General features: G+C 43.3%; 2 protein-coding genes across 4 annotated transcripts in view; one reads left to right on the forward strand and one right to left on the reverse strand.

Annotated features, from left to right (window-relative positions):
• LOC125464952 (cytosolic 5'-nucleotidase 1A-like) overlaps positions 1 to 9,326 on the forward strand; it is a 59,536-nt gene extending 50,210 nt beyond the window's left edge. For both annotated transcript variants that reach the window (XM_059654234.1, XM_048557915.2), the window contains 2 exons: positions 5,688 to 5,872; positions 6,292 to 9,326. In XM_059654234.1, the coding sequence (XP_059510217.1) occupies positions 5,688 to 5,872; positions 6,292 to 6,630 (524 nt within the window). In that variant the 3' untranslated portion in view covers positions 6,631 to 9,326. The remainder of the gene's footprint in view (positions 1 to 5,687; positions 5,873 to 6,291) is intronic.
• A 4,970-nt stretch (positions 9,327 to 14,296) lies between these two features.
• Positions 14,297 to 19,509, reverse strand: part of nipal3 (NIPA like domain containing 3) — a 69,540-nt gene continuing 64,327 nt past the window's right edge. For both annotated transcript variants that reach the window (XM_048557913.2, XM_048557914.2), the window contains 2 exons: positions 19,320 to 19,411; positions 14,297 to 16,275 (listed from right to left, as the gene is read on the reverse strand). In XM_048557913.2, coding sequence (XP_048413870.1) covers positions 16,109 to 16,275; positions 19,320 to 19,411 — 259 coding nt within the window. In that variant the 3' untranslated portion in view covers positions 14,297 to 16,108. The remainder of the gene's footprint in view (positions 16,276 to 19,319; positions 19,412 to 19,509) is intronic.

Consider the following 19,509-nt stretch of genomic DNA (forward strand, 5'->3'; position numbering starts at 1 on the left):
GCCCTAGGTCACCCTTTACACATGGAGAGTTCTCGACACTGATCAAGCACCCTCCGAGCCAGCTCTCAGAGCGAAAAGGATGCCTGATACTCCTGTTGTTATCTGTCAGACAGGGCTCCCTGATTGGTGGTGTTAATCTGATCCAATCAGGGAATGCATATTCTATGATGTCACATGGCTGACCTCATTACAATCCCCACACAAAATAGGTAGCATTCCATCACTTAAATTGATTCAGAAATCTGGAAATTGGATGAATATTAAACAGGAGAGATTGACAACAAGGACCTATAGTTCTGAGGAGAACCTACAGTAATTACAGGCAACATTTAGTGAATGGAAAATTAAAGGTTTAATAAAGGTTGTTCAGATTTATAGAGTTTTGCTGAAGTTGTAGTCTGTGGAGGGAATGGTAACTTAAGAAATTCCATTTTCCTGTTAAAAGCTAAGAAATGATGCATTTTGGAAGGTCGAACTTAGATGCTGAATATAGGATTAAAGGCAGGATTCTCGGCAGTGTGGCGGAACAGCAGGATCTTGCTGTTCAAGTACATAGCTCCTTCAAAGTTGCCACCCAAGTGGATGAGGTTGTTAAGAAAGCATATGGTGTTTTGGCTTTCATTAACAGGGTGATCAAGTTTAAGAGCCACGCGGTTATGCTGCAGCTCCTCAAAACCCTCATGAGACCACACTTGGAATATTGTGTCCAGTTCTGGTCGCCCTATTATAGGAAAGATGTGGAGCCTTTCGAGAGGGGCAAAGGAGGTTTACCAGGGTGCTGCCTGGACTGGAGGGCTTGTCTTACTAGGAGAGGTTGACTGAGCTCAGACTTTTCTCTCTGTAGAGGAGGAAGAGAGGTGACCTGATCGAGGTGTACAAGGTAATGAGAGGCATGGAGTCGATAGCCAGAGACTTTTCCCCCGAGGGGTCATAGTTTTAAGGTGTCAGGAGGAAGGTATGGAGGAGACATCAGAGGGAGGTTCTTCACCCAGAGAGTTGTGAGCGCATGGAATAGTTTACTAGTGGTAGTCGTGGAAGCTGAGTCATTAGTGACATTTAAGCAACTGCTGAACATGCACATGGACAGCAGCGAATTGAGGGGAATGTAGGTTAGGTTATTTTATTTTTGGATTAGAATTATTAGATTAGAATTATTCCACAGCACAACATCATGCTGTACTTTTCTACATTTTGTGTTCTATAAATGTTGCAATTATTTCACATTTCATGTTTACTGTGATGAATGACTAAAACATATAATATAAACATTATCTTGATAGGCAACTTATACCTAACTCAAGAAAATAGAATGCCTCTTTCTTATTCCTGGCTCAGCACACATCACAGATAAATTTACCATTGTTGGGATAGAATAATGTCGTTTTAAAACATGTCTCTTTTGAGACAGACTGTAAGTGAAAAACGAAAGAGACAAAAAGCTGACAATCCCAGCTGCTGAGAAAAACAAGACTGATCCTAAGTCAAAAGTAAAACTTCTTGTTGCAACGAGATAAATGGAGACAGAGCATCTGAGCTCACTAATGTGGAACAAAGTGAAGATATCTAAACGAGTGCCAGCAAAACCACAATGGGCCGAATGGTTTCCTTCACTCCTGAAATGTTCTGTCATGGTCTGTGTATTTTTTTTTAAAATTATTTGGTAAAGTTGTAATTGATCACTTTAAAAATGCTGCCTCACTGAGAAAATAACTAATTTTTATTTGTATAGCTCCTTTAAAGTTAATGTACTGTCTGAGCAGTCACTTCTTATGTCCCTATATTCCTCTATCTGTATCGTTTTACAGGGCGAGTGTATACTTCTAACGCTAAGATGGTGACACTGACATCTCAGAACTGTGTGATAGCTGCATAGATCACCACCAGGTTTTTCCTGAGATCATCAGTTGCAGTGCTACATCTTGCTGCCATTGGCAATAGACAGAATTATGAACACTATTGTGTTAAAAGAAGCCTGTCAAATTATTGTTTTAACCAACAGCTTCTAGGACCTGACCCCACTCAAAGGGAAACAGTTGAAGGGATTTGAGAATACTGCTCGACAGCACGACAAATTGGATAGGGTTGGCATGAGCACGTGGCCTGAAAGGTCTCCTGGTCTGTGGGATGCTATGATAAGTTTTTGACATATATGTTTCAGATTCTCCTGCTGCCCAGCCCCCAGCCCAGCTGCTGCCCGGTCTAACAGTCACTGTATCCATAGCCTGCCTTGCACAATGCAGAATTACAGCTGCCTGCATACAACTCTGTCACACATCAATTCGAACACATCTATAGCTGCAGACAACTGTCAGGAAAAGTCACCATCTCTCACAATTGGTGGAAAAAGACCATTCACAGACTGAGCTAAAAGGCACCAGGGCTGTTCAGACAGACTGTGTCCCCCAGGGTAAAGGACAAGGCCCTACTTACATAGGAATCCACTCACTCCCTCAGCACTCCCCCTCACAATTTGTCACTTCGGGATCATGACAATTTTCATGCCTCAAAAGGGGGGTGTCACAGTGGGCAAACGTTCAGGAAATATTGCAATAGAAACTTCCTCCATCACAATCTTCATAACCAAAGCCCTAGCCAAACCCAAACCTCACCCACAGCCCAGTACACAGCACCTCACCCACAGCCAAGTACACACAGCCCAATACGCAGTACCTCACCCACAGTACCTTACCCACAACCCAGTACACAGTACTTCAACAGCATTAATCCACAGCCCTGTACGCAGTACCTCACCCATAGCATCCACCCAAATCCCAGTACACAGTACCTCACCCCCAGCACTCACCCATGGACCAACACACATTACATTACACACAACACTCACCCTTTCACCAGCTCACACTTTCTCACCCCCACCCCTCACCCACTGACACAGGGAGACAATGGCCGAGCGACATATATGTTTCAGATTCTCTTGCTGCCCAGCCCCCAGCCCAGCTGCTGCCCGGTCTAACAGTCACTGTATCCATAGCCTGCCTTGCATATCGCTAAACTGTTAATCCAGAAACTCAGACAATGCTCTGGGGACCTGGGTTCAAATCCAGCCACGGCAGATGGTGGAATTTGAATTCAATAAAACAATCTGGAATTAAGAATCTACTGAAGGAAGTCTGTCATCCTCAACTGGTCTAGCCTATATGTGACTCTAGACCCACAGCAATATGGCTGACTCTCAAGTGCTCTCAGAAATGGCCTAGCAAGCTACTCATTTGTATCAATCACGACAAAGTCTCAAAGGAATGAAACTGGACGGATCACCTGACATTGATCTAAGTATCGCAAAAGACAATGGACAGAAATGGGAAGGCAGTGGCCTCGTGGTATTTTTACTGGACTGTTGATCCAGGAGACCCAGATAACATTCTGAAGATCCCGGTTCGAATCCTGCAGCGGCAGGTGGTAGAAATTGAATTTAATAAAATATCTGGAATTATGAATCTAATGATGACCATGAATCCATTGCAGATTGTCAGAAAATCCCATTGGGTTCACTAATGCCCTTTAGGGAAACAAACTGCCATCATCACCTGGTCTGGCCTACATGTGACTCCAGACTCTGAACTGCCCTCCGGGCAATAATTGCTGCCTTGCTGGTGACGCCTTCATGCCACGAATTAATGATTTTTTAAAAAAAAACAGCCCTGTCAACACTGCATAGCCCTCTTCATTAACATCCGGGAGTTAGTACCAAAATTGCGAGAGTTATCTCACAGACTCATCAAGCAACAACCTGACAGTGTCATACTCACAGAATCATACCTTGTCCCAGACATCACCAGCACCATCCCTGGATATGTCCTGTCTCACCAGCAGGACAGACCCAGCAGACATAGCAGCACAGTGGGATATAGTCGGGAGGGAGTTGCCCTGGGAATCCTCAACATTGACTCTGGACTGTGTGAAGTCTCACGGGCAAGAAAGCCTCCTGCTCATTACCTCATGCTGTCCTCCCTTAGCTGATGAATCAGTACTCCTCCATGTTGAGCAGTACTTGGAGGAAGTACTGTGGATAGAAAGGGCACGAGATGTAATCTGGTGGGGGAATTCAAATATCCACCACCACTGATCAAGCTGGTCGGGTCCTAAAGGATATAGCTGCTAGACTGGGTCTGTAGCAAGAGGTGAGGGAACCAACAAGAGGGAAAAACATACCTGACCTCATCCTTACCAAGCTGCCAGCTGCAGTGGCATCTGTCCATTACAGTATCGGTAACAGTGACCATTGCACAGTCCTCGTGGAGGCAACATGCTGTCTTCACATTGAGAATTGTGTCATGTGGCATTATCACTGTTCTAAATGGGACAGACTTCAAACAGATCTAGCAACTCAAGACTGGGCATTCATGAAGTGCTGTGGGCCATCAACGACACCCGGTTTTGGTTCTGCCAGGACTACTAAGCTCCTGACTCATGACAGCCTTGGTTCAAACATGGACAGAAGAGGTGAATTCCAGAGTTGAGATGAGTGTGACAGCCCTGCATTCAACCAAGAGTGGCATCAAGCAGCCCTTGTAAAACTGGAATCAATGGGTATCAGGGGGGGCAAACTACGCTGCTTGAAGTCATACCTGACACATAGGAAGATGGTCATGGTGGTTGGAGGTCAGACATCTCAGGTCTGTGGAGTTCCCCAGGTTAGTGTCTTAGGCCCAACCATCTTCAGTTGCTCCATCAATTGCATTCCATCCATTATAAAGTCAGAAGTGGTGATGTTCGCCAGTGATTGCACAATGTTCAGCACCATTTATGACTTCTCACATACTGAAGCAATCTACCTTCAAATACAAGATCTGGACAATGTCCAGGCTTGGGCTGACAAGTGGCAAGTAACATTCACCCTATAAAAATGCCAGACTATAACCATCAATAAGAGACAATCTAACCACCACCCCTTGACATTCAGTGGTGTTGCCATCACTCAATCCCCCACTATCAACATCCTGGGGGTTATCATTGACCAGAAACTCAACTGGACTCACCCCATAAACACAGTTCAAAGGCTGGGAATACTGCAGCGAGTAACTCACCTCCTGACTCCGCAAAGCCTGTCCACCAATCACAAGGTACGAGTCAGGGTGTAATGGAATACTCCCCACTTGCCTGGATGAGTGCAGCCCCAACAACATTCAAGTAGCTTGATACCATCCAGGACAAAGCAGCCACTAGATTGGCACCACACCCACAAGCATCCACTCCCTCCACCACCGATGCTCAGTAGCAGCAGCGTGTACTATCTATAAGATGCACTGTAGAAATTCACCAAAGGTTCTCAGACAGCACCTTCCAAACCCATGACCACTTCCCTCTAGAACAACAAGGGCAGCAGGTACATAGAAATACCACCATATTCAAATTTCCTACAAGCCACTCACTATTCCAACTTGGAAATATATTGCCACCATCCCTTTACTGTCACTGGGTCAAAATTCTGGAATTCCCTCCCAAATATCATTGTGAGTCAACCATAGCAGGTCACCACTACCTTCTCAAGGGCAACTAGGGACAGGCAATAAATGCTTACCAGCCAGCTACACCCACATCCCACAAGTGAGTAAAAGAAAAATGACGAGCACACAGTACCTCACCCCGACCCCACCAAGCCACATCACTCTTGATTTTAGTGATGTGGTGGTCACTCTGAGACACTGTGATGTTTCTCCCTTGTCCAGGTATTGCTGCTGCAACAATCTTCAGTCCTAACAAAGATGTCAGTGTCTCTGAGAGGCAGCTGAGGGTGGCTTTTGATGGAGATGCTGTGCTTTTCTCGGACGAATCTGAGCAGATTGTCAAAGAACATGGATTAGATAAATTCTTCGAGCATGAGCAGACGAATGAGAACAAACCATTGGCTATGGTAAGATATCTTGTAAATGAAAAGCCTAAACAAGGTGGAGAATGATGTTGATGATGATGAAGTGGGACAGTAGAGTTGCTGTTTACTCTGACAGTGAGGTCATTGACCAGATAATCCAAAGCTGCAAAGTTGGACACATTCCAGTCACCCACTTGTCTTACTGTCAACCATTGATTCCTCTATAATAATTTGTTCAGGGCAAATAAGTCTGATTAAATGGTACACTTCAAACGTTCAATTGTAAACATTTCACAGTGAACATGGGTTGTACACAGGTTGTGGATATTACACTGGACATGGGCTCTGAACTGTGCTCCTTACACACCATACACAAGGTGCGTGGAACTCTGGAAAGTGTAGGGTCAATTTCACTGGCTCTTTAGATGCTCAGTCTAATTTATCCTATCCATTTTCAACAGGGGCCTCTGAAAGGATTTTTGGAATCACTGGGAAAGTTGCAGAAGAAATTTTACGCCAAAGGTCAGCGTTTGAAGTGCCCAATCAGGACCTACTTGGTCACAGCTCGGAGTGCTGCCAGCTCAGGGGCTCGTGCTCTGAAGACCCTGCGGAGCTGGGGTTTAGAGACGGATGAAGCTCTGTTCCTGGCTGGTGCTCCAAAGGGGCCACTCCTGCAGAAAATCCGACCTCACATTTTCTTTGACGATCAAATGTTTCATGTGGAAGGTGCGAAGGAGCTGGGCACCATTGCAGCCCATGTTCCTTATGGAGCTAGTCAGAGATACAAGGTGGAGGAGTAGGAAGACAGGGATTAACTGGAGCTCTGTCCATCACAGAACTCCACATTTAGCTCTAAGCCTGGGATCCATGACCCTGCACTTTGATGTTTTTGCACAGTCGCTCAGACTGCTTTTCCCACTGTTCATTCTGCTGTAAAAACCAGCTCCTCACTGAAACCCCTAGTAATCCCCATTTACCTAAACCCCTTTTCCCACCTCCCACACAATATCAGCATCTGGGATAGTCAATGGGATTCCAATTCTCCCACTGCAGTATCTCAGGTGTAAGGAGCTGCAATGTGTGTACATCCTGAGGTGCCCATTTGGCATTGGGCACTGTTCCACCTGACTGAGCAAATTACAACATGGGAAACCATATATTAAAACATCATATTATAGAAAATCCTGCAATAGAAAACCGTGCAGGAACTCCAGGATACACAAAGCTCCGATGATGAGTCATTCAGACTCCAAACATTAGTTTGCTTTCTTTCCGTGGATGCTGCCTTAACCCGCTATGATCAGCAGCATGTTTTGCTTTCAATACAGATTCTAGCATCTGCAGTAATTTGCTCCTACATGAAAGAACTGCTTAAATGAGTGCTATGGGCTCATTTAAGCAATGATAGATACAGCATTTTACTTTGACTTTTTTGTGTGGATTTAGTCATTGATTTCATTCACTTTTATCAAAGGAGTTAAAATCAACCCGGCCCACAGCATGCCTCAACAACTTATAGCTTCAGTCAGTAGCAGCTTGTTTTATGTTTGCAGTAATATTTGCTATTAGCAGGACTCAGTAACAGGCCTTTTTCTATCCGTGGCCCAAATCTTTCCAAATATTTGGAAGTGGAGACCATGCAAACAACATACCGGCTGTGTTACAGGCTTTAAAACAAATCCTACTCTCTATTCTCACTACTTGTCTGCAGATAGATTTTTTTGGTTTCCCACCTTTCAAAACAGTGTAGGCACATTCTCTGTCTCTCTCTCTCTCTCTCTCTCCTCTCCTCCCTCCCCACCCCCACACACACACACACACACACACACACAGAACTTGTGGATTCTGACTTTGTCAGGACTGCTTTAAAGCTAAATTAGAAGTAGGATTTATTTCACACAATCCACAAACTGGAGCTGATGATACTTTGCACCACAGGCACATTTCTACGTACTCAAAAGGAGAGATGGAATCAAAAAAGGACGAAGGAATCTTTCAATTCGCAAAGATAAAACACAAGTCTGGAATTCCTTTAAGAATGTGGTTGATCAGCTAGCTGGCAAATCAGGAGCCATTGCTCAAAAATTTATTCCAACCGCAAAATTCAAAAACTATTCCTGTTCAAGGAATATTGTTGAAATTTAATTTCTGCTTTACTGTTTTGATGAAAGTGAGTTAACTACTTGCAGAGAGCATGGTTTGATTTGATATCAAGTAAATGTTGTACAACACAGCATAAACTCCTTAACTATTTTAAGTGTGTAGTTAAAAGGGTTCAGTTCTATAGGAGTCATGTGACCAATCCTCTGTTAGACGGATTGGGGTGGGACCCGGGAGCTCCTACATCAAGACAAAGATTTACCTTGTGAAGAAGCAAATATCCGTGGTGCATTCTGGGATTAAGTGAAAGACAGTAACACAAATTACAAATTGGAGAATCCTACAGTTTTGTGTAGGTTTTATTTTGGAGACAATATGTCACCTTGGCACTTTCTTACATGAATTGCTTTTATTCCAGTTCTATCAGGAAGTACAAAACATTAATCTCCAGCTGTGGGGAAGCTGCTAGAAGATCACTAATAAATTCAGTCACGATTATAGCAGCTATCTAATGATTTTCAAAACTATCACTAATGCACATCTATTTATATATATATAAAATATTGATTTTAAATCCAACCATGACAGTTAGCTGCAGCCACATGGAGACTGGAGTCTCCTTTAGCTGAATCATCAGTTTGATGTGAGTCAATGAGAATGGATTGATGTGGTAGCAAGGTAACTGTTGGAAAGGTCAGGGATTGAGTCTCAGTTAGTATCTGGCAAGGTTCCATCTTGAACACTCAAAGTCAGGCTGGTAAATTTAAAACCCAATTCATTTAAACCTGGAATTAAAACTAGTTGCAGTGATGGTGCCCATGAAACTATCACTCATTGTTGTACAAATCCATTTGGTTCACTGTTGGCCTTTAGGGAAGGAAAGCTGCTGTCCTTACCTGCTCTGGCTGACACATCACTTCAGACCCAGAACAATGTAGCTGACTATTAAGAACTGTCTAAAAGAGCCTAGCAAGCTGTTTAAGGGCATTTAGGGAGGGCAATAAATCATAGGTGGATTGGCTATGCTAAATTGCCTGTAGTGTTCAGTGTTGTGTAGATTAGGTGGGTTATAGGGGGATTGGTCTGGGTAGGATGCTCCAAGGGTTGGTGTGGACATGTTGGGCCAAAGGGTCTGTTTCCACACCGTAGGGATTCTAGTAAAAAAAGTAGTCCTGGCCCAGCCTGTCGTGCCTGAATTACTCAAAAGACTAAAAAATAACCTTATCTACTTTCTGCCATGTGTCTCAAACCCACCACTTTCTCTTCACATTCCTGGTTTGCTTCATTGTCAGTAGATTCTGAAGTTTTTCTGGTACAATTTTGCTGCCCTTCTCTAATAGTTTGATGTGCCTGGAATGTGCAACACTGAGCAGACTATTGCAGTTGGCCCGGCGGGGGGGGGGGGGGGTTAATACTTGTTTGACATAGTACAGGGTGCCTTCAACACTGAACAACACAGCTCCTTTGTTGGAATATTTACGTGAATATTTAAATTTTAGGTATAAAGTTTAATGAATATTATCTACTGAACCATGAATGTCATATTTATGCCATACAGTTTATTAAAGGTTGAGCACTTTATTTCTACAAAACTCAAGCTAAATTTTTATGTTACACTACATCAAACCAAAATATTTATATTTCATTGCAATGCTGGTACAGGGAAAGTGACGCTCATATTTACTACTTACTAGCATGGGTATATTGGGGGCTGTAACTGGAGGGGTGACAATGCAATTGTGTTGACTGAATTAATATATGCCTCCTTTACTCACCATCATTATGCCTCCATATTACTCTGGCTCTCTAACTGTGTTCTTGTGATTTTGCTATGAGTACTATATTACTGTTACTGCAGTATCAGAGTGGATCTTACTGTACAAATATCCACCTGTATTAAAGCATCAATTATGATGCAGAGAGTGTTACAGGACCATTTTATCAGTACTACAGGAATTATCTGTTCGATTGCTGTAGCACTGACTGCTTTACTGAAACTGAACTACTGCATTCAGAAATATCACTGGATTTGGATCGCTCAACCTCAGAAGGGCAAACAAAAGTGGACACCAAGCCACAAAACAAGATACTGAGGCAACAGTTAACAGCTTGGTGTTTGAAAGGAGCAAAGTGAAGCAGAGAGGTGTAAGAACACAATTCTAGACCTTTGGACCCAGGAAGCTGAAGAGATGACCACCAATGATAGAACTATTACAAATCAAAGGGTGATCAAGAGTTGGGAATGAGGACTGCAGAAATGGTGAAGAATTGTGGAGCTATAGGAATAGCAACAGGCAAGGCCGTTTGAGGGACTTGAAAATAAGATTGAGAAGTCTAACATTGAACCAGTGGAGATCAGTAGTGAATTCTTTCGGTAAGATTTAGGAGGTAGGATATTCTCAGGTTTGCTTTCATTGTAAGGCAGTGAGTGTAATATTGAGGCAGCGATAATATATATTGAGATTAATATTTAAAGATCATTTTCTCACCATATCAATTCATTGATGAGACCAAACACACTGACATCCTATTACAGTAGATCCACATTAAAAACATTGGCTCACTTGGGAAAATAATTTTGGATCCCCTCCATAAATAAGCAGAAACTTGATGCTTCTCTAATGGCAAAGACCCAGCCACATATTTGCCCAAGTCATTGCCACCTGCCCTCTGCTGTGATACTTGTTCACTACAAGCCCTCCCATGCATCTGTAATACAAACAATTCCCTGAATTGGTAAGCCACACTCTTTTCACTGCAGTCTATTACGTAGAACATAGTACAAGAACAGGCCCTTTGGCCCTCAATGTCTGTGCTGACCATGAGACCATTCTAAACTAAACCCATCTGTCAGTGCAGTATTAATATCCCTCTATTCCCTGTCTGTTCATTTGTCTGTGTAAAATGCCTCTTAAGCATTGCTATTGTCTCTGCTTCTACCAGCCTCCCAGCATTGTTCCAGGTTCCTATCATTCTTTTGTTAAAAAACATTTCCCCCCGTCTCACCTTTACCTCTAGTCCTCTAGTATTTGACATTTCAAGTGTGGGAAAGAGACTCTGTTTATAATTTCCTGGATTATCCCTGCTGCTCTTCCTAAACATAGGAATAACATTGGCTAATTTCCAGTCTTCTTAAGACCTCATCTGTGTCTAAAATGGATACAATAATCTCTATCAAGGCCCCAGCAATCTCCCCCCTTATCCCCTCAGTGTTCAGGGACAGATTCCATCAGTCCCTGGGGACTTATCTAGCTTAACATTGATCAAGACACCCAATACCATGCTTCTTAACATCAACATGCCCCAGAATATCCGCATTACCTTAATAATCTTACCACCATCCATATCCTTCTCCTTAGGATACAGAGTACTTAAGGACTTCACCCAGTTCTTCTGGCTCAATGCATAAATTCCTTCCTCTGTCCTTGAATGGACCTGCCCTTTCCCTAATTACCCCTTTTAAACATGTATAAAATGCCTTGCAATTCTCCTTAATACTACTTTCCACAGACATTTGTTGACCCTTTTTAGCCTTCCTAATTTCTTACTCAAGTCCTTTATATTCAAGGCCCATGTCTGATTTCAGTTTCCTAAATTTTACATACACTTCCTTTTTGGTTTTTGACTAACCTTTCAATAAATCACTGGTCATCGAGGGTTCCAAGATCTTGCTAACCTTGCCTTTCATTCTCATAAGAACATGCTAGTACTGATCGGTCATCAACTGGCTTTTAAAATTCTCCCACGTCAGATATGGACTTACCCTCAATCAGCCACCTACGATTTAATTTCTCCAGTTCCTGCCTAATACTGTTGCAATTAGCCTTCTCCCAGTTTAGCACTTTCACTCGAGGACCAGTGTTATCTATAACTATCCTAAAACCTATGGAGTTATGATCACTGTTCCTAAAATGCACCCCCAGTGAAACTTTGATCGCCTGGCCAAGCTGAATGCACCCAACAAATTCTGACCCATCCAAGCCCCTGGCACTAAAGCAATCTCGATTAATACTGGGGAAGTTAAAATTACCCAATACAACCAATTTTTTAAAAACATCTTTCCATGGTTTTATGACATATCTGTTCCTCCATTTCCCAGCTGGCTATTAGGAAGCCTATAGCATAAACCAACCATTGTGACTGCACTTATCTTATTCCTAAGTTCTACCCATAGTATGTCACCAGATGACCTCTCCAAGGCACCTTCTTTTAGTACAGCTGTGACATTCACCTTAATAATGCAATTTCCTAACCCTCACCATCTTGCTTGAAAAACCCTGGATTGTTGAGGTGCCAGTCCTGTCCTCTCAAACAAGTTTCTGTAACGGTTACAACATCTTAGCCCCATATTCTAACTCAGCCTTTCACTAATCTGTTATGCTCTTTGCATTAAAATAAATACATTTCAGACCACTTGAACCACCATGTTAATTAACCTGGCCCTGCCTGTTCTTCCTTCGATACTTAATTTAGCCCCACACTTCTCTTCAAACATTTCACATGCTGACCTACTGCTCTGGTTCCCACCACTTTGCCTCACTAGTTTAAACCTATCCAAGTGGCACAAGCAAATCTTGCAGATATATTGGTGCCCTTCCAGCTTAAGGGAAACTGCTCCTCCTTTCCTGGAAGAGATACCAATGATCCAGAAATCTGCAGCACCCCCACCAACCACCACACCAATTCTTTAACCATGCATTCAACTGTATTGGCTTCCTATTTCTGGCCTCACTGACATGTGACACAGGTAGTAATCCAGACAACCCTAGAGGTCCTGCTTTTCAACTTCCTAACTAACTCCCTAAAATCCCTCTGCAGAACCTCAACTCTTGCTGTGTATGTCATTAGTGCCAGTATGGACCTGGACCTCTGGTTGCTCAGCCTCCCCCTTCAGAATATACTGTGCCTAATGAGACATCCTTGCCCCTGGCACCAGGGAGGCAACATACCGTTCTGTAATCTCTCACGCAGCCACAGAAACACCCAACTGTGCCTTTGACTATATAGAGTTCCCCATCACTACCATTCACCTATGCTTCAACCCTCTCTCTGTACAACAGTGCCAGTCATGGTGCCATGGATCTGGATGCTGCTGCTAACCCCCCCACCCCAAGAGGCCATAGCCCACTACAGTATCCAGAATGGTACACCTGTTTGAGATAGAATGGTGACAGGAGTCTGCTGCACTGCCTGCCCACACTTGGTCTTTCTGGCAGCCACCCAACACTTTTCTGACGACGTAGCCCGGAGTTATCGTGTGACCAGCTCACTAAATATTATTAGTTGTAGGTCTGTCACTGACTAATTGCAGTACATTGTGTCAGCCCTGTATGTTGTATGCTAGTGTCATTTTTAAACTGTGGATTATTTCTGTAGGACATTAATTCTGAATTTCTCCTCCCCCTCCCCATTGAGGGCTGAGAAAGGCTGGCTTCTGTCCACTGTCGCTCGCAGCAGGCACGTATCAGAGTCTGGAATGCTTTCAGGCATCCATTATTGTATTTCAGAAAGCTGTTTTGTACATTAGTTAAATTTCAGAGGATCAGTGCCATGTTTAGCTCCCTGCTTTGTAAGCATCACTGCCATTCTGAAAATTTAGAGTGCTAACAAACCAAAAGATACATCCACTGAACTGCAATGGCTGCTTGTGTGTCAACATAACACCAGAAAGTGCTAACATCAAATCTCTGCCACACAACCAGGAACCCTCCCCATTTGACTGGCACTCGGGTTTCAGCCAAAATAACTGGGAGCAACCAGAGGAGGATCCAGCTGAAAGGTCATCAGGGTGGAACACAGTCTCTCTCTCTCTCTCTCTCTATACCCCCGACCCCCCCCATGCCACCCAATTGCTGAGTGTCTCCAGTGTTTCTATTTATATTCCATATTTCTAACAACGGCAGCGTTTTGTTTTTATTGACATTACTGGAATGCTGAAAACTGACACTTCAGACAGGTAGTCTGAAAATTAGAGGTGATGTTCTCAGTCACTGCTTAACAATAACTCCTCTCAACCTGCACACACATGGCTCTGTGGAATGGTCACTGAACTAATAATCGAAAGGCCCAGGTTAATACTTTGGGGGCACAAGTTTAGAATCACAGCTATTAGCATTTAAAATCAAAGTTGTCCAGGTATGTCCTGTACATAAAAAGCAAGACAAATGCGACCTTGCCAATCATCACCCCAGTCTATTCTCGATCACCAGTAAAGTGACAAGGGTGTTGCCAACCATGCTCTCAAGCAGCATCTTGCTAAGAAATAACTAGCTCACTGATGCTCAGTGTAGGTTCTACAAGGCCCACTCAACTCCTGACCTCATAAGCTGACTTGATTTTTAAATAATCTACCAGAGACTAAGAAAATGATTTTCTGATTGTTTTATTCAAGCGATGCAGAGAGAGAGATCTGCCTCAGTTATAAGACTAAAGCAAGCCTCTTTAGCATGCAGAGAAGTTGATTATCCTCATACTATATGCATCCTCTTACCCACATTCCGATCTTCCTACATAAGTAACAAATAAAGATGTTCCTTCTGTGTTATAGGCTAATGTGCCCTTCACCCCGTCACATATAAACAATGAGTCTCACCCTAAGTGTTGCTGAATCTTCATTTATCAATCTCTGCACTCCACTGTCTGCTTCCAAGGCCTTCTTAGAACATCTTCATTAACAGCGGGGTGGTATGGTAGCTCTCTGGTTAGCCCTGCTGCTCCATTAGCACAAGGGATCCAGATTCAATTCCAGCCTTGCGCAACTGTCTGTCTCCCCGTGTCAGTGTGGATTTCCTCCGGGTACTTCAGTTTCCTCCCACAGTTCGAAGATTTGCAGGTGCAGCGGATTGGCCCTCGAAAATTGCCCATGGTGTCCAGGGATGTGTAAGCGAGGTAGATTAACCATGGGAAATGCAGGGTTACAGGGACAGGATAAGGGACTGAGTCTGGGTGGGATGCTCAGAGGGTCAGTGTAGACTTGTTGGGCTGAATGGCCTGTTTCCACACTGTAGGGATTTTATGATCGCCTCCTGTTTACACAGTCTATAGATTCTACTGACACTAGCCTAAGTTGTTTTTAGGGTTGAGATGTCTATCCCTTACAGTGTAAAATTTAAATGTTCCCCACACAACATTTGATCCAAACAAGGTCAAAAAAGCAAATCTCCAGAGGTGAGGTGTGAGTAACTACCCTGAAGTGATGTTACTATTGAATAATTCTAAGCCAGTGTGGGCAGAGAAAGTGAGAATCTACAGGGAAATTCTCTGTCAGCTCTCATTCTCCACATACATTTATCCACAGCTCAACATGCTCTTTTGCAGAGAGCTATGAAAAGGCTGTTCGCTGTTGGAGGAGAATACTGACCCAAGCCAATTACCTTCCTCCCACACAAATCAGACTCCACAAAAAACCAACCCACCCCTCCCCGCCACACACTTCTCCACCCTCCAACCATCTCCACATGTCACCCGCCCATATCTTACGCCATGTCCCTCGTTCATCCTCTGTCTCCTCCCTCACCTGTTTCTCTCCATCTACTCCAATTAACTTTGTGCATACAATTCTGCCTTTAGCCTTGAATGCAATGAGCTCCAAGTGCATGGCAGTCCACGTTCACTTTAATTTATTTACTAAACAGAATATTCAGACAGGCCTTCTTCATTCACCAGGATTAAGTGCAGAAAGCTATCAACACAAATTTTTATAATAAAAAATCTAAAGCATAAACCCTCCTAAATAAAAACAAGAACTCTCTTCTTTCACGCAGCACAAAGCGAATACATCATTAAATAAACTGATAAATGCGAAGCTTCAGGTTTTCAAGAAAGAACCCACTTGAGATGAACTACTGGTCAAGTCAGGAGCCTGGCAGTAACCCAGAAGACCAGACAAGACCCAGGAATAAAGCAGATAACCAAGTGAATGAGGGTGGGGAGTAGATCAGGGATCTCAGAACTCTGACTGAATCCAGGGCCCAGTCCATGGGATCCGTCTTCTTTATGTTCTGCATATAGTGCAAGTACGAATTTCCTGTTGCTCTAACAAACCCGGGAGCAGCCGAACAGGAGTTGAAGTTGGCTCTTGGTCAATTTTGCAGTCACACTGCTCCATCCATTACAGGCTGCAGGATTCACAAGAAACTGGGAGTGAACCAGATTTCACCATCTCCTGTTGGACTCAGTTCAGTCCAACTTTGGCTCCGTGACTGAGTGAACTGAGTGTGGTTCCTGATGAGCCTCGAGCAGCTGATTATCGACAGGGTTATTGCTGTTCTCCAAGGTGCCATAGGAGAAGGAGCCACTGAGCTCTGGCTGTACTGGGCTCTTCTTATCAAACATGGTCCTCAGTCCTGGAAAAACAAAAGGCTCTGATATGACCAGGTCTCAGCAAAGAGCACAAACCCTGAGGGTGCAGTGAGGGGGAAGGAAGGAGCACACAGCAGAAACAACCAAGGAGTATAAAAGGATTGGAAATGGGGGAAAATGTACCAGAATTTGGTGGTTTCACCTTCAGAATAAGTTGAATGGACAGACACCTGCCTGAAGTCTTATGGCAATATGGGAGCTCTGCCTTTAGCCCTGTATCTGAGGCAAGCTCCCCTGTTCCAGCTCTGACTCATTCCCAGGATTTGTGGAGTCTCTGTGGGCCTTGCTACATACTGAGGATTTCTTGAACCACAGGCTTCAGCAGGCAGTCACCCCACAGCTACAGAGTCAAGGAGAACTGAGTGAGCAAGTGCCCATCAAATAGGGTCAGAACAGGTAAACAGTGCAGGAATCCTGAGGGCAACAATCTCAAACTAGTTTTCAACAAGGAACACTGCTAAGGTATCAATGGCCTGGGAGGGCAGTCTACATACACAGCATTGGAGAGGATTGTGGGTAAAGAAAAATGTGTGGAAACGCAGTGATCAGAGGAATTCGATATTCAAAGGGGTGGCTCAGCCTGGATACAAAAGGATGGTTGCATACCTGGTGTCAGGGGAGAGGGCGCTGAACATTTTAAATGGGCACAGGCAACAGTCAGAAATTGTGATCCATGTGTCATCATCTAAGTAGTCCTCAAGACTTTGATGTCTGAGGCCAAAGGATCAAAGATTGAAGAATAGGTGTATTAATGGACAAGGGTTCGATTCCACCCTCGGGCGACTGTCTGTGTCGAGTTTGTACATTCTCCCCAAGTCTGTGTGGGCTTCCTCTGGGTGCTCTGGTTTCCTCCCACAGTCCAGGTGGATTGGCCTCGCTAAATTGGCCATAGTGTTCAGGGATGTGTAGATTAGGGGGATGGGTCTGGGTGGGATGGTCTGAGGTTCGTTGTAGACTTGTTGGGCCAAAAGGGCCTGTTTCCACACTGTACTGATTCTATTCTAATGATTCTAAGAGTTAACAGGGTACAAATTGGTTGTATAAATATGGACAGCACATGTGGGTGGGTATAGGTTTTATGGCATGTAGCTAACAAATAAACTCTCACAAAGGAGTGTGGACTTGGGCTTTGTTTAAAAACAGTTATCTTTTGGAGAAAAGACAGGAGGGAACTAATACCCCAGGATTGAGATTCTGCGGTAAGAATTCCAGTCATGAGGAACAGGAGGTTCAGAACTTAAAAAGGAAGAACTCAAAAGTTAGCAGTGTTCAGTTTCTATCGATGTGAGCAATGAAACATCAACAGAAAACAGTTTAATATCCAACTTGAGAAACAGTGCAGAATGAAGAGCCTCAAGTTCCAGGGACACAGACCAATTTCAGGACAGGTGGTAGATTATCTGCACCTCAGCAGAGCTGGAACTAATTCCTACATTGGCCTTCCAGTGAGGGCATATGGGAAGGTGAAATTAATTTCACAAGAAAAGGGAAGCAAAATGAAATGCAAAAGGTAAAAATAAAATGCACCAAAACTCAGTAAAAAGGGGAGTTTAGAAACACAGACATTCAAAATTGACAGGCAAAGAAGGACGAGAATCATGCTCACATCCAGAGATGCTGGAAAATTCTGATTAATAGAAGTGATGAAACTGAGCAAGAAATGATAAAGAGATCAAGGCTGGCTTGATAAATGAGGTTGGTGAAGCGAAGTCGCGACATGGAATTATGATAAGGCAGCAGCAATGAAAGCTTGGCTCAAACACTAGCTGGAGTGGCTGGTATTATTTCTGGCTACAATGTATTTAGGGTGGTTACAGAAAGGATGCAGACAACGGCAGTAGGACGATGTCAATGTTAAAGATATGATTACACCACTAGAAAGGGATAATGAACTCAAGGGCGAAAATAGATTCTCTATTTTAGTCCATGAGCAGATGGCAGTGTGGAAACATTACACTACCAAATGGGAAGGAGGTGGAGATAGAAATCAAAAAGAAGGTTTACATTACAAGACTACAGTTATATTTACATGGACTAGCATCATGAAATGGAAATCGGTTAAAAAAGGGATAGAATGCAAATAGTGACAGTTATTTCTCAGACTGGGTTGGGAGCATGCCTGTATGGATTTCTGCCCGATGCTCCAGTTTCCTCCCACAGTATAAAGATGCGCGAGTTAGCCGAACAGGCCATGCTAAGTTCCCCTGTAGTGTCCAGAGTTGTGTCGGCTAGGTGGATTAGTCATGGTAAATGTAGAGTTACAGAGATAAGAAATCTGGGATGGATGCTCTTCTGACATTCACTGCACTCAATGGAGCAAAATGGCTTCTATCTGTACGGATTCTGTGATACTATGATTTCCCTCCCCATCTAAACAAAAATTGGCAATATTAGGATGCTGCTCTTGATATACGTCAATGACTTGCATGGGTCTCTACAAGGTATTAGTATAAGGTCTGCAGTACAAACAGAACAAGAAGTGATATACTGTAGGTAGGATAACAAAAGACTTCAGGTGGTGCAATGGGCAGACATATGGCCAATGAAACAATACTGAGAAGCATGAGTGAAACCCTTTGGAGGGAAAACTGATAACAGGCAATATTCATTAATGTTTCAATTTTAAAGAGGGATATAAAGAACAAAGATCCAGAAATGCGCATCCACAATTCCCCCCCAATCCACCCGCCAAGGTGGCAAGACAATTTGACAAAACTGATTTTAAAAGGTATTCAGGGTCCTTCAATTTGTGATGCAAGGATTCTTTATATGATTCTTCAGCTGGAGGTTGCAACCTAAGCTAGACACCACACTGTAGGATGACTGTCAAGGCACTGCAGAAGCTGTGGGAGGAAATAACTAGAATGATAGTCAGATAAAAGACTTTAAATACTTGTGGAGATACTGAACAAATTGCAACTGTTCTCCTTAAAGCAAGAAAAAGATTTGAAAATTTAGAAGCAGTTTTGATAGAGGAAAAGCCTTCTACTATCTCACTGACACAAACTCTCTTCACCATGTCACTAACCTGAGATCACATCCATCATGACATACGGTTCAAATATCTTCTTCTTCTTACTCTGTGTAATCAAAAACACTCCTAGGAAAGCGATGCAGGAGCTAAGAAATTGAAGATTAACAACTTTTAAAAAAGTAGTCAGAATAATTCACAGATTGCTTTTATCATGAACTTACTCAAGGGCAAGTAATGGACTTTC

Source organism: Stegostoma tigrinum, chromosome 24 (genome assembly GCF_030684315.1).
Source record: "Stegostoma tigrinum isolate sSteTig4 chromosome 24, sSteTig4.hap1, whole genome shotgun sequence".
NCBI lineage: Eukaryota > Metazoa > Chordata > Chondrichthyes > Orectolobiformes > Stegostomatidae > Stegostoma > Stegostoma tigrinum.